Source organism: Cervus elaphus, chromosome X, assembly GCF_910594005.1.
Source record: "Cervus elaphus chromosome X, mCerEla1.1, whole genome shotgun sequence".
Lineage (NCBI taxonomy): Eukaryota > Metazoa > Chordata > Mammalia > Artiodactyla > Cervidae > Cervus > Cervus elaphus.
Window position 1 is genome coordinate 80,931,226 of NC_057848.1, and position 14,230 is coordinate 80,945,455.

The following is a 14,230-nucleotide window of genomic DNA, read 5'->3' on the forward strand; positions in this document are numbered from 1 at the left end:
TCTGAATCCTGTTGTGGTCAAATTCTAAGGGGGAGTAAGAGAAGGAGGGAAAGTGAGGGAAAAAGAAAAAGCCCAAGAAGACAGGTTTCCTCTTTGGAGGTACCCTCTCTAGAATCTTTACAACTATTTCTGTTTACATTATTTGGCAAGAAATTCCATCTTGTGGCCAGGGCTTATTTGGAGGATTGTGGGAAAAAATATTTTAAGAGTTTACACTGCCACCTTGAATGCAACTGGAGTTCTTTTAATGACGAAGAACGCAAAAAGTGAATGTAGGGTGGGCAAATAGAAATGTCTGCCCTGGTCTTTATAGATATGATACACAGGCGAAAAAGAAAAGAAAAAAAAAAAAACATTAAACAAACAACAAAAGTCCATAAAAGATGGAAAGGGAAAACTTCCTTTGGCAGAGAGAATGCTACGTGTTCACCAAATTGTGTTTCATTTTCCTCCTGGGTCATAAGGAGACTACTTTCCCCAGCCTGTTTAACAGTTTTATCTAGTTCACTGTGACCAATAGTGACGTTTGCCAGTCCTGGCCTCTGAAACCTTTCCTGGGATTCTCCAATGACCATCTTCATAAGATCCTTTGTAGTTGTTGTTTAGTCACTTAAGTCATGTCTGAATCTTTTGTGATCCTCGTTAGTCAGGTGCAAAGACTATGGAGGACTTCAAGGCCAAAGAAGATGGTAGTCATAGAATGGAGGAAGTTTGAGTCTTTTAATGACTGCTTAGAACGGAGACTCCTCTCCCTCTCTGGCCACTTGATGACCTCTGTTGAACTTTGACATCAGCATTAGAAACTCTTTTGGGGCTGAGCCTCTGAGATTTAGGGCTGGTTTATAGTACAAAAGATTACATACTGCAATTATTAGAGCTGTCAATACAATACTAGCCTGGGGATTATCCTCATTATTATTATATATTTTCTAATATTAATGCTTACATAGAGGTGGTTTTACATACAAACACATTTATATATCAAATAAAGTATATAAAATAAAATTTATATATAAATATATATATTTATATACATTACATATTATATAATACAGAGGCCAAATAAAACACTGCATCCCCCAAATTATCACAATGAGATACCACCTCACACCTATCAGAATCGCTATTATCAAAGAAGAACACAACAAATTTTGGTGAGGATGTGGAGAAAAGAAAACCCTTGTGTACTGTTGGTGGGAATGTAAACTGGTGCAGTCGCTGTGGAAAACAGTATGGCAGTTTCTCAAAATAACTAAAAATAGAAGTACCACATGACCCAGCAGTTCCACTCCTGTGTATATATCCAAAAACCAAAACAAAACCACTAATTTGAAAAGATACATTCACTTCAATGTTTGTAGCAGCAGCATTATTTACTGTTGCCAAGATATGAGTGCAACCTAACTGTACATAACAGATAAATGGATAAAGAAGATGTGGTATATATACAATGAAATACCACTCAGCCATAAAAAAAGAGTAAAATTTTCCCATTTGCAGTAACATGGATGGACTTGGACGGTATTATGCTAAATGAAAGACAAATACTGCATGATATCACTTACATGCAGAATCTAAAAAATACCACAAACTAGTAAATATAACAAAAATGAAGCAGACTCACAAGATACAGAGAACAAATTAATCATTACTAGTGGAAATAGAGAAGTGGGAAGGGACAATATAGGAGTAGGGGATTATGAGGTATAAACTACTATGTATAAAATAAGCTGCAAGGACTATTGTACAACAAAAGGAATATAGCCAGTATTTTATAATAATTGTAGATGGAATATAATCTTTAAAATTGTGAACCACTATGTGTGAAAGTTGCTTGGTCATGTCCAACTCTTTGAGATCCCGTGGACTATACAGTCCATGGAATTCTCCAGGCCAGAATACTGGAGTGGGTAGCCTTTCCCTTCTCCAGGGGATCTTCCCAACCCAGGGATTGAACCCAGGTCTTCCACATTGCAGGCCGATTCTTTACCAGCTGAGCCACCAGGGAAGCCCGTGAACCACTTAATATTGTACACTTAACAACAAAAAATGATTATGTATTTTGAGTGCTAATATAGAGTTGTTTCCATAGATACCTAGTCAAGACTAATAAAAGTGTTTGCTAGACCTCTCTAAAAAATGAATAAAGTAGAACTTACTGTAGATACTCACCAGCCACAGAAAACTAAGGCCTTGGATGCTTTGTCAGAGAGATACCTAACATCATCCAGTTTGGGAGAACCCTAGAACTGAGATCTTCACAACCCATCATATCTTGTGTCCCTTTACATCTCACATTCTGGATTTGAAAGTGGCTTACACATTAAACGCTGTCAGACATTTGTTAAGTATGTGTATTTCTAGATGTTTAATTGGGTTCTAAATTAATCAGGAGCATGTAGTCATTCTCTTTGGCCAATGTATTAGTTTACCTTTTCTACTGTAATAAAAGATTACATATATGTGTTTATTTAGTTTATATAAATTTTATATAAAATAAAATATATAACAATAAATTTATAAATATGTATTAGATAATACAGAGGTCAAATAAAACACTTCATTCCCAAATATTTTCACTTCTAAAATTATCCCTAGCAATACTTTAAATTAGCTTTCTAAGTTAAATCAGCTGAATTTTAATCTAACACAGGAGAATTTTAATGAACAAAGTGTGCAAGATATATTTCAGACATACAGAAAAACAAATACATGTAAATTTTTAAAAATTAATTTTCCCCACATTGATTTGTGTGAGTGAAAATTACTAATAAAATATAAGAAGGAGGATTTGCCAGTTATTGATGAGGGTATATGAAATGGGCATATGCCTGCAAACCAGTGATTTCCAGCCTCTGGTCAGAAATATCCATGTTCCTTGAAGATATATCTGGAAATTTCTGAAGCATTTAAGAAAAGAACTCAATAAAAGGAGAGACATATCATGTCCTGAAAACAGATTTAAAGATTATAAGTCATGTTCCCTAAAACAGTGTACAGTTTTAGTGTGATCCCAACCAACATCCTTAGTGAACTATTTTAATGAAGCATGACCAGCTGGGTTTTAAATTTATCTACCAAGGTAAGATGCAGAGAAGGCAAGAAAAAAAAAAAAAACATGGTGAAATAGTTTAAATCAGACTTTTTTTTTTAAGTAAAGTGATTTACAACCTTTTTTTTTTTTTCAAGAAATCGCCACCCTAAGGGAAATTAACAGACACTTGTTGCTAATTCACTTTCAAGTTATTTAAAAAGGAACATTTCTACCCTTTTATACTTCAGCAATTTAATCTGGCAATTCTCCCTCCCCTAATTCAGAGAAGGACCGTCTGTCTTCATCACAGGGAGGGGGCACAGCGTTCTCTGAGAAGCTTCGGAGTGAGCTGTGCCTGGCCAGTCTTGGGGGAGGAGCAGCATTTCACTGAGCTGCAGCTGACAAGAAGCTTCAAGGTAATGGCTGTCTTAAATCTAGTTATTTTATAGGGATTTCTCAGGACCCTAGGATGAAGATGAGAGAAACAGGAACAGTGGTCTTAAAGTGGTGGGAAAGGTGTGTGGGTTTGAGATAATTGTTGGCATTTTGAAAGAATTAATCCTTTGGAATTTGTGTATCTCCCAATCCTTTAAAAGTCTACAAGTGGAAGAAGGAGTGATCAGATTACAGCCTCTATATTAAGACTGCAGCGCAGCATGGGCATTCATGCTAATTTATTGACTTGGCATTCCATGTTTATATTGCTAGACATTCTGTTACTGTTTGAATGTTTAAGCATTTATTAATTTACACAGAAAATAATGGATAAAAATGTACGGCAGCATGAGGGGAAATACTTCTCTAATTTGATTGGCACATAGACTATGTGTGTGTCACCTCTACATGAGCATGGAAAGGGGAACAAGTATGTATTTGAGTGAAGACACTTATACATATATATGCATGTGTATTTGCATAATTTAAAAAATCCGGGAGAAAATAAGCTCCCATGTTATTCAGCAGTTCTGGATAGTCAAGTTACTATTTTAATATTAATTCTTAGCCAATATCAGCATCTGCCCATGATTACTTTTATAATCATGAAAGAAAAATGAAGCTGACAGCATATCCAGTTTGCTCCAAACACGTAAGCATTCATAGACACACACAGACATACAGATATGCACACCCCCTCCCATCTTTTGCCAATAGTGGAAATTTTCCTGGACCTAATCAAGCCTAGTTGCTGTGTTGGCTACAGCCCTGTCTGTATCTTCTTGGCAACTCATTCTTTCAGATCACAGGTATAACTTGTGGTCAGCAATAACCATTTTCTGTATCTTTAAAGTTTTTTAAGAGTAAGACAGAGGGTTTGGTTTATTTCTATTAGCAGTTTTTAGAAATATTATAGGGTATGGTGCATCTGTACAGTGGAATACTATGTGTCTGGAAAATAAAAATGTAAATCTCTACATGTACAGATTTGAAATGTCTGAGAAATAAAGTGAAAAAAGTAAATTGTAGCATACAATTGTCACATTATCTCACAAAATTAAATATGTGTGTTAACAGAACATATATATGCTACTATATAATTCATGTAGCCAATTCTGGGAAAACATACCTGCCATACTATTAACATGACTGTTTATTTGTGTAGTTGGAGAGACAGGACTAGCTTTACTGCTGCCTAATTTTAGAGTATTAATATATTCTTACTCATTTACTTGTTTACATCATCAGGAAAAATACTGAGATAAAATGTTACAAATGTGAGAAAAAACTCATTTAAAGTAATTAATAAATCATGTGAAAAACACTTAGGTAGAATAATGTTCAGACTGCTCTTATTGAGATCTGATGTTGTTTTGAAATGATATGCATTTATCTATAAATGTAAAAAAGTCTGGAAAATTGAAAATATTCAGACTATTTATATAGAGGCTTGTACTTAGTTTTACCTACATCTTTTTGCATCTTTTCGATTTTTAATAAGCTTATGCATGTTTTATACGGAGAAGGTAATGGCACCCCACTCCAGTACTCTTGCCTGGAAAATCCCATGGACGTAGGAGCCTAGTAGGCTGCAGTCCATGGGGTCGCACAGAGTCGGACACGACTGAAGCGACTTAGCAGCAGCAGCAGCATATTTTATAACCAGAAACATTATAGTTGAAGACATTATGATCCTCTTATCCTACACAGCAAACCCCTTGAACTTAGAAAGTTCTATAAGCCTGGAAAGGCTCCTGGTTGGCTAAATGTAGTTCCGATCCTTCTCTCATGAGAAAAATCTGAGCAACTGAAGCTCTGCATATAGCGCTTGCAAAATCTGCAGTTCTGCTTCTGGTCACAAGATGGCGGTGGCCAAATTTCCTAAATTTTCTCCAGGCAACCATTTTTATGAAGTGGACAATAAAGCAATGAAACCTATTTTGTGAGTGAACTGTGAGACAGCATGTAGAGTGTGAATAAAATTCTGTTGAAAAAAATTATATGTGTAAAAGAGGAAAAATTCTCATAGTGGTTGATTTGATGATTCAAACAAAACCTGTAGTCTTGTTCTTAGTAGTGTGTATGTGTTTAGTCGCTCAGTCATGTCTGAGTCTTTGCGACCATGTTCCTCTGTCCATAGGATTTTTCAGGAAAGACTAGTAGAATGGGTTGCCATTTCCTTCTCCAGGGTATTTTCCCCTGGGATCGAATCCTTGTGTCCCGTGTCACCATTGCAGGCAGATTCTTTATCCTCTGAGCCATCAGGGAAGGGCACAGTAGACACAAGGCAATTGTTACTTCCCTTTCTTGTCTTTGACTCACAATTTTCCTGAGAAATATGATTTAAACATGAACCAGATATCATAACTGTATCACTCAGATAGAAGTTAAAATAATATAAACAAGGAGGACAATAAACATCTACATCATAGATAAGATTTCATTTCATTCCTGTGTTTCCGAATGACATGTGTACTAAAGTTTTGGTAGAAAAGTTTCTTTATGCCTTGGCCACTTAGTTTAATTCCCTGTCTCCTTTTAGACAGCCTGTCTCTTTTTGCAGTAAGAATCAAGACAACCAGATCACAGAGCCAGACCCTTCCTGATCCACGTGACTTTGGGTAAGGCTCTTTTCATTTTGCAAAATACTTCACATTAAAAACATGTTGAGAACTCAGGTTATAATTTATTTTGCTTCTTTCTCTAAAGCTTTAGCAATTATAAAAACTACATTTTATATTAAAATCATGTTAGGTTGAGAATTTAAGGTGTAATTCATTTTGCTTCCTGTTCTGTAGCCATAATGTTTTGTAATTAAAAGTAATATCTTCTACTTTGGGGGAGGAATCTCATGTGTCAAACTGCTATGAAGAATTCATGCTGGAGACTAATCAGATTTCTACCTGAAGTCCTAGCCAGCCACCTGACTCTCAAAAAATCCTTGATAATTACCCCATCCAATATGTGAACCTGGCAGCCATTCTGAATCTCTGCCTTCTAAGCTCATGCTATTAACAAGGTCATTGTGTTGTGGTCTAGGTTCAAGAGATACAGACCTTATTATGTTTGTCTGCCTGCTTTGAGTAGATAGGGAAACATTTACAGCTTAAAAATTATAAAGCTGTGTGTTTAGCTAGAACAGTGCTTCCAAAGAGTTCTTAGACAAGTAGCGTCAGCATCACTTGATAACTTATTAGAAGTACAGAACTTTGGATCCTATCCAGAGCATCTGAATACAATTCTCAGGATAAGGCCTAGAAATCTAGTTTTAAGAATTCTCCAGATGAGTTTGATGCACACCAAGTTCAGAGTCCTGCTTCTCTAGGTATAATATTAGGGGCACCAGTCCCAAAATGTCTAATACATAGAGTTCCTGACACACCACTTCTGTCATCATGCACATAGAGTCACACTTTAATAATCATGTGCAATAACGAAAGTAAGTTATTTGAGATGTTATAAAAACACTTTTCCAGTTCTTATCCTCCACCTTATATTATTCTGCATTTTCCTCCTCCATCTGATGCCCCACTGAGCATTGTCCTTTCGTCTGTCTCTTCTCTATTTGCAATTGCTCACCTACTTTGGCAAAATAATTTTATTTGCTGATACTCTTCTTTTCCTTTTTGCTATTTCAGTATCTTCCATATTGTCCATTCAAACAACGTGTTCAAGCATCCTTGGGAAGTTCAGCTGGAGGAGAACAGGCCACACAAGCTATAAACACTTTGTAACTCTTTGTAGTCTTAAAAGGGGCATTGGTCAAAGTATTGTTTGTGGTAGGGACTTCCTTCACAGTGACAAGAATAGCCAGACACATAAGTCTCTGATATTAACCTCTTGGCACATAAATATAAGTCATAATGGATGCTGAGTATGTCTTATGCAATTGGCAAGACCAGTTGTGGCCAGCAAAAGTTTTGTCCAGATCTGAGGCTTCGTCAAATAGTAAGAGGAAAAAGGTATTTTCCCTGGAAGTTCAAATACTCTCACTGGATGAAAAAATTCAAATGGAAAGCACAGAAACAAAGATCCTAACTAAATCTCAAGTTGAAGCTATTGCCTCCTCACTAGCCGCACAGTCAGAGGTCAGTGACCCACCTGGAGAGGAAACAGCCTATGCCAGGTCATTAAAAATGGCACTGGATATTCTGAATGAGAGAACAAATTTGATTCAAGTAAGCAGTTCAGATGACGAGGAGACCACTATACTGTCTCAAAACATACCACAAAAGCCATCTGATTCACCCCCTCGTAAAAAGTATCGGAAGCACGAAGGAGAAGGAGACTTACCAAAGTGTCTGGAGGAAAATGAAAATTCAACAACCCTGTTAGTATCATCAGAGAGTGATGATTCTCTGTATGATGATAAATCACAGGTGCATACAATGATTGCTAGTATTCCAAATGAAATGGAAACAAAATCATCACAAAACCTCAGCTGGTGCCAGACTTTCCCTTCACTTTCAGAAGATGAGGATGAAAAAGAGAGCAAGAAAAAGATTGACCTCTCAATTTTGCCTTTACTTTCCACAATTAAAGAGGAAGATGTATATGTTAAAGAGGAAAAATTCAGTCCAACTTTACCATCAGATGGCTTCATTGTGCCCAAAGCTTTAAAAGAGGAGCCAGAAGACATCTACCCAGAGGCCCTGGCCGCATCCTCTGAATGCTCTGCCTTCTCAGAGAATATTGAAGATCCTGGAGAGGGTCCCTCTGATCCATGCTCAGTTACCAGCCAGAATCAACCTACTGTGGAATCAGAGACGGATGCTGAGGCGTTCCCTCAGCCTTCTTCATGGGAACATCAGATTTCATTTAGTGCCTCTAGCCATTCTGGGGATTATTCACTCCTCGGGAGTAATGAAAGAAATCTTCAGAGACTGGATTTTGAGGAATTTGAGGAAGAATTGCAAGCTTCTGACAAGTCAGCACGTGTAAGTTCGATTGCTGCATCCATATTAGATGATGATGAAGAAGATGAAGAACTTCCACGTTTCCTTTTTCATTATGAGCAACGTTCATTTGAAACAGGGATGATTGTCTGGTTTAAGTATCAAAAATATCCATTTTGGCCATCAGTGATAAAAAGCATCAGGCGAAAAGAGAGAAAAGCAAGTGTGATTTTTGTTGAGGCAAATATGAATCCTGAAAAGAGAGGCGTTAGAGTGCCTTTTAGAAGATTAAAGAAATTTGACTGTAAAGAGAAGCAGGCACTAGTGGAGAAAGCCAGGGAGGAATACAGTGAAAGTATTGACTGGTGCATCTCGCTTATTTGTGACTACAGAGTTAGATTAGGTTGTGGTTCTTTTGCAGGCTCATTTTTTGAGTATTACGCTGCTGACATTAGTTATCCAGTTAGGAAAATAATCAAACAGGATACCTTCAGGAATTTATTTCCAAAGCTGCAAAATGAAAATACTGGAGGATCAATGTCTGTGACTTCCCAGACCAAGAAAATGTCCTTCCAGAAAATTCTTCCAGACCGAATGAAGTCTGCTCGGGACCGAGCCAACAAGAACCTAGTGGACTTCATCGTGAATGCAAAGGGAACAGAGAGCCATCTCTTAGCCATTTTAAATGGCACAAAAGGGTCCAGGTGGCTGAAATCATTCTTGAATGCAAATAGATTCACACCCTGTATTGAAACATACTTTGAAGATGAAGATCAGTTGGATGAGGTGGTGAAATATTTACAAGAAGTCTACAAACAAATAGATGAAAAAATGCTGACTCGGATAAGAGATGATAAAATTAAATTTATCCTGGAAGTTCTTCTGCCAGAAGCAATCATCTGTTCAATTTCTGCTGTTGATGGATTAGATTACAAGGCAGCAGAAGCAAAGTATCTGAAGGGGCCATCTCTAGGATACAGGGAAAGAGAATTATTTGATTCAAAGATCTTGTTTGAAAAGAGGCGGAAACCGTTAACAAAGGAAGATCATTAAATCTTCTGAGGGTCCAGTGACAGGGAGCTTCCATAGATTCTAGTTTAAAAGAAAAATCTCTGAATGATTTTAACGTTTTTTTTCCAGAAATGGGAGACTTTGGGTGATATGTTCACTTCTTTTTGCAATATCTAGGATCTATGACCTGTTGCTGCATCTTCATTTCCTTTTCTTTCACTTCTTCAACACCAAATTATTTACATATTTCAGCAGTTCTACTTTCCTGTGCATTTTTAGAAAGCATAATTCCAATATGATTAATAAAGGAAAGTACTATTTTGTTTTTTTGACATTTTTGTGTCTATGCTGTATAGTTAAATATAGTGTGCACAATTGTTTTAATATTAAAGTTGCACTGGTATGAGATATTAAGCAAGATAATTAGGAAAAAAAGCTTCAATTATATATTTTTGCTTAATTTTTATAAAATATTAGACTTTCTCTTAAGATAGCTGAATTATTTTTCCTGCCATGCTTATTTATTTTTGGAAAAATATCTCTGAGATACAGAACCAAAGATAGAGATGCTTTGCTATATGTTACAACTGAACGCAATTGCTTTTGCAAGAAAACAATCTGGACTTCAAAAATAAAGTAAATGGATTATCTGCATGCAGTCAATGTGTGTGTGAATAACATCTCAGCATGCAGAAAATAATTTTGGCAGCCTTGAACAGGATTATTCATTCTACAGTTCCATGAAATTCCATGTGTGGGAGTGTCTATTGTTCAATAGCCAGAACAGTTTCTTAAAACAGACAGGCTTTCTGCTGCCTTCATAACTAACATTGACTGTATCTTAATATAGCCTTCTGACCACTTATAGAAGGCAGCTAGAATCATTGTATTCATGGTCTGGCTACTCTAGATGTATGAGTCCAGACTGACTGCTTAAGAGCCCACCTAGTTGATATAAATATTGGTAGAAAATGCAAGCACTTTGTTCTGAATCTTGTATCTCCAAATACAGAGTTGCTTGCTTCAAATCAAGCATTTTTTATCATCTGGCTTATTTGTACAGTAGTTCCAGTTGCTTTCAATAATATAAATTCCAACTGGTAAATCATTCCACATTACTAAAAAGAATAGATGGACCAGAATCTGTGAATTTGGAAATGGGTCACAGAAAAAGTCTCTGTTTGGACAAATATGACAATTATCCCAACATGTTTAAAAATACACTATTGAAAGTTAAAGTCTGAAGTCAACAAACTGTTTATTCTAACTTGAAACAAGACTTTTAGTGAGAATAAATATTGAGAGCTATTTTATTTTAAAAACTTGATGTAAAACTAAATCCTAAAGGCTTAATGTGAACCTGTCTGCATTTTTCAAAGTGAGACAAATGTCATTCCTGGGGTTTTGTTATGTGTTCACATGGCCTTGTGTTTATGTAAAAATTGCAGAAATTTGATGTTTTGCTTTTCAATAAAACTATTATATGTTTCACCTTGGATGTTCACTTCACCATACTTCAGATTGTGCAGCTACATAAGTGGTGTTTCTGCACACACACACACACACACACATACATGATTTGTTTGGAATTTTTGCTTATTGCAGTTGTCATAATTGTAATGCTTGTTATACATTATCTTATCATTCTAAATAAATACTCACTGTTGTGATAGATTTTGTGTTATTTTAAAAGAAAACCTTCAAAAGTATATCAGCTTCAGATTCCACAGAACGTTCTCTAGACCCTGTTTCCTGCCTGACAATGACCAAGACTCCTCGGCCGTACAACCTGAACCAATCCACATACTTTCCTCATGATCCTGAAGATCATTTGACAACAGACCAACACCACAGTATATGTGGGCCTTATACCCTGGGAAAACACATTGTATTTACTCTATAATATTGTGTTCCTTTGAGTATAATATATTGAGTGAGTGATTGAGTGAAGTCGCTCAGTTGTGTCCGACTCTTTGTGACCCCGTGGACTATAGCCCACCAGGCTCCTCCGTCCATGGGATTCTCCAGGCAAGAATACTGGAGTGGGTTGCCATTTCCTTCTCCAGGGGATCTTCCCAACCCAGGGATTGAACCCAGGTCTCCTGCATTGCAGGCAAACGCTTTAACCTATGAGCCACCAGGGAAGCCCTACAGTACCCACCTTCTATTTTCTCAGTGGAGCTAACTCTATCTCCTTGGTTCTCATATTTTCTTTACTACCTAGTTCATTTATTCATTCAATTAGTCATACAATTGTGAGTCAAGAAAAATAGTGATGTGTGGTTTAAAGCTCTGCTCTGAGGATTTATGATGCCAGATTTAAAGTGAACCAGATGACTTTAGTCATCTTAGATGACTTCTTCATCATAATAGCGATACACTTCATCATAATAGTGGGAAATATTTCTTAATGTCATAGACTGTATTTGAAAAACAGAGCCCCAGGATTCCCTGTATTTGTGAGTTCCTGGGTGTCTAATTTGGGGTAAAGGAAGGGCACCTAAATTGCTCCTAGGATGTTTTTCATATTGTGGCATACATTGAAATAAGGGAGATGTGCCTCAAATGTACATTTATTTTCCTCTTAAAGGCTACCCATTCCAGTATTCTGCACTGGAAAATTTCATGGACTGTATAGACCCTAGGGTCGCGAAGAGTCAGACACGACTGAGCGACTTTCACTTTCACTTTTGAGTGAGTTGGCATTTGGGATGTAGAAATAGATGAGTTTGGCTTCCAACTCAGCATGAATTCAGAAATCCATTTCAGCCTCAAGTGGTTTTTAGGGCAGGCTCTAAGGGTGCCCTAAACTGGATCTGTAATCTAGGTTTGCGTGTCTAATGGGAATATACAGCCTGTCATTCACCCTAATGCATTGGATTAAGAAGACCCTCATCGCCAGTCATAAAACAGAATGCTGAACAGCAGACCCTGATTCTAATTGCAAGGTTGCAGACCTGCATGGAAATTGCATTCATAACACTTCACTTTAGTTCAGTTGCTCAGTCGTGTCTGACTCTTTGCGACCCCATGGGCTGCAGCACACCAAGCCTCCCTGTCCATCACCAACTCCCGGAGTTTACCCAAACTCATGTCCATTGATTAGGTGATGCCGTCCAACCATCTCATCCTCTGTCGTCCCCTTCTTCTGCCTTCAATTTTCCCTAGCATCATGGTCTTTTCAAATGAGTCAGCTCTTCGCATCAGGTGGCCAAAGTATTGGAGTTTCAGCTTCAGCATCAGCCTTTCCAATGAACACTCAGGACTGATCTCCTATAGGATGGACTGGTTGGATCTCCCTGCAGTCCAAGGGACTCTCAAGAGTCTTCTCCAACACCACAGTTCAAAAGCATCAATTCTTTGGCGCTCAGCTTTCTTTATAGTCCAACTCTCACATCCATGCATGACTACTGGAAAAACCATAGCCTTGACCAGACAGACCTTTATTGGCAAAGTAATGCTTTTTAATATGCTGTCTAGATTGGTCATAACTTTCCTTCCAAGGAGCAAGCACCTTTTAATTTCATGGCTGCAGTCACCACCTGCAGTGATTCTGGAGCCCCCAAAAATAAAGTCAGCCACTGTTTCCACTGTTTCCCCATCTATTTGCCATGAAATGATGGGGCCGGATACCATGATCTTAGTATTCTGAATGTTGAGTTTTAAGCCAACTTTGTCACTCTCTTTCACTTTCATCAAGAGGCTCTTTAGTTCTTCTTCACTTTCTGCCATAAGGGTGGTGTCATCTGCATATCTGAGGTTACTGATATTTCTCCCAGCAATCTTGATTCCAGCTTGTGCTTCCTCCAGCCCATCGTTTCTCATGATGTACTCTGCATATAAGTTATATAAGCAGGGTGACAATATAGACCCTTGACGTACTCCTTTCCCGATTTGGAGCCAGTCTGTTGTTCCATGTCCAGTTCTAACTGTTGCTTCTTGACCTGCATACAGATTTCTCAAGAGGCAGGTCAGGTGGTCTGGTGTTTCCATCTCTTTCAGAATTTTCCACATAACACTTAGGTCTCTATATCAATATATGTATCCTAATGAGGAAAGAGTAGACCTCTGAGACCTGGAATGGTAATGAGTGCAAAAATCTTGAATCCCTATCATCCCCTGTACACTCAGTCTGGCAAAAGTAGCCCCCTAACCCTTACTATTGGAGAGCAACCTCCCTGTCCCTGGAAAACAGGGCAATAGCCTCATCTAAGGCAGCTGCCTTGAAAAGACTGCTTGTCTTACTCAACAGCCAACACTGATGTTTTTAATTGTTTCCAACTCATGGCAAGGGTAAGGTGTTATCACAGCACAAGACCAAAATACAGTCTCTGTTCAGGTGGAATATCCAGAACACGCTCTAGGAACTGGCTAATAGGTACTTGTGTGAACTGGGATAATACATGTTAGAATGGATTTTGAGGACTCACTGACATGGGAGTACATTTTTATGACTCAGAGGTCGATGACCTAGAGCTGCCTTCCCATATGCTGTTTGGGTGACATCTTGAAGCTTGGGCAACAGGCTGTGTATGGTAAATGAGATAGGAGATATTAGAACTTGCTTGCCAGAGTACTGAGGAATTGGTGAGAAGGTCAAAAGGAATGAAGGTATTAGAAATAATTACCTTCATAACATGAATGATATGAGACAGGAGGACCTATCTCTAAAGTATATTTCCCTCAGAGGGCAGAGAAGACACTACTATGATAAAGTCGTGAGGAGGAACACTTGACATTGGTGAGGGGGGACACTTGACATTGGTGAAGGGGAACATTTGACGTTTTTATAAAAGTCAATGTATGCTGTCCTCTGCAAGTCATCATTAGAAGTAAACTATGTTCTAATGGAGAT

At 37.8% G+C, this 14,230-nt stretch overlaps 1 protein-coding gene across 14 annotated transcripts in view; it reads left to right on the forward strand.

Annotated features, from left to right (window-relative positions):
- The window catches only part of PWWP3B (PWWP domain containing 3B), a 30,861-nt gene extending 19,814 nt beyond the window's left edge, over positions 1-11,047 (forward strand). For 11 of the 14 annotated variants that reach the window (XM_043896724.1, XM_043896721.1, XM_043896722.1 and 8 more), the window contains 3 exons: positions 3,319-3,450; positions 6,012-6,090; positions 7,108-11,047. In XM_043896724.1, coding sequence (XP_043752659.1) covers positions 7,333-9,417 — 2,085 coding nt within the window. In that variant the 5' untranslated portion in view covers positions 3,319-3,450; positions 6,012-6,090; positions 7,108-7,332 and the 3' untranslated portion in view covers positions 9,418-11,047. The remainder of the gene's footprint in view (positions 1-3,318; positions 3,451-6,011; positions 6,091-7,107) is intronic. The other 3 variants (XM_043896733.1, XM_043896723.1, XM_043896734.1) reach the window with 3 other exon arrangements.
- The last annotated feature ends 3,183 nt before the right edge of the window (positions 11,048-14,230 follow it).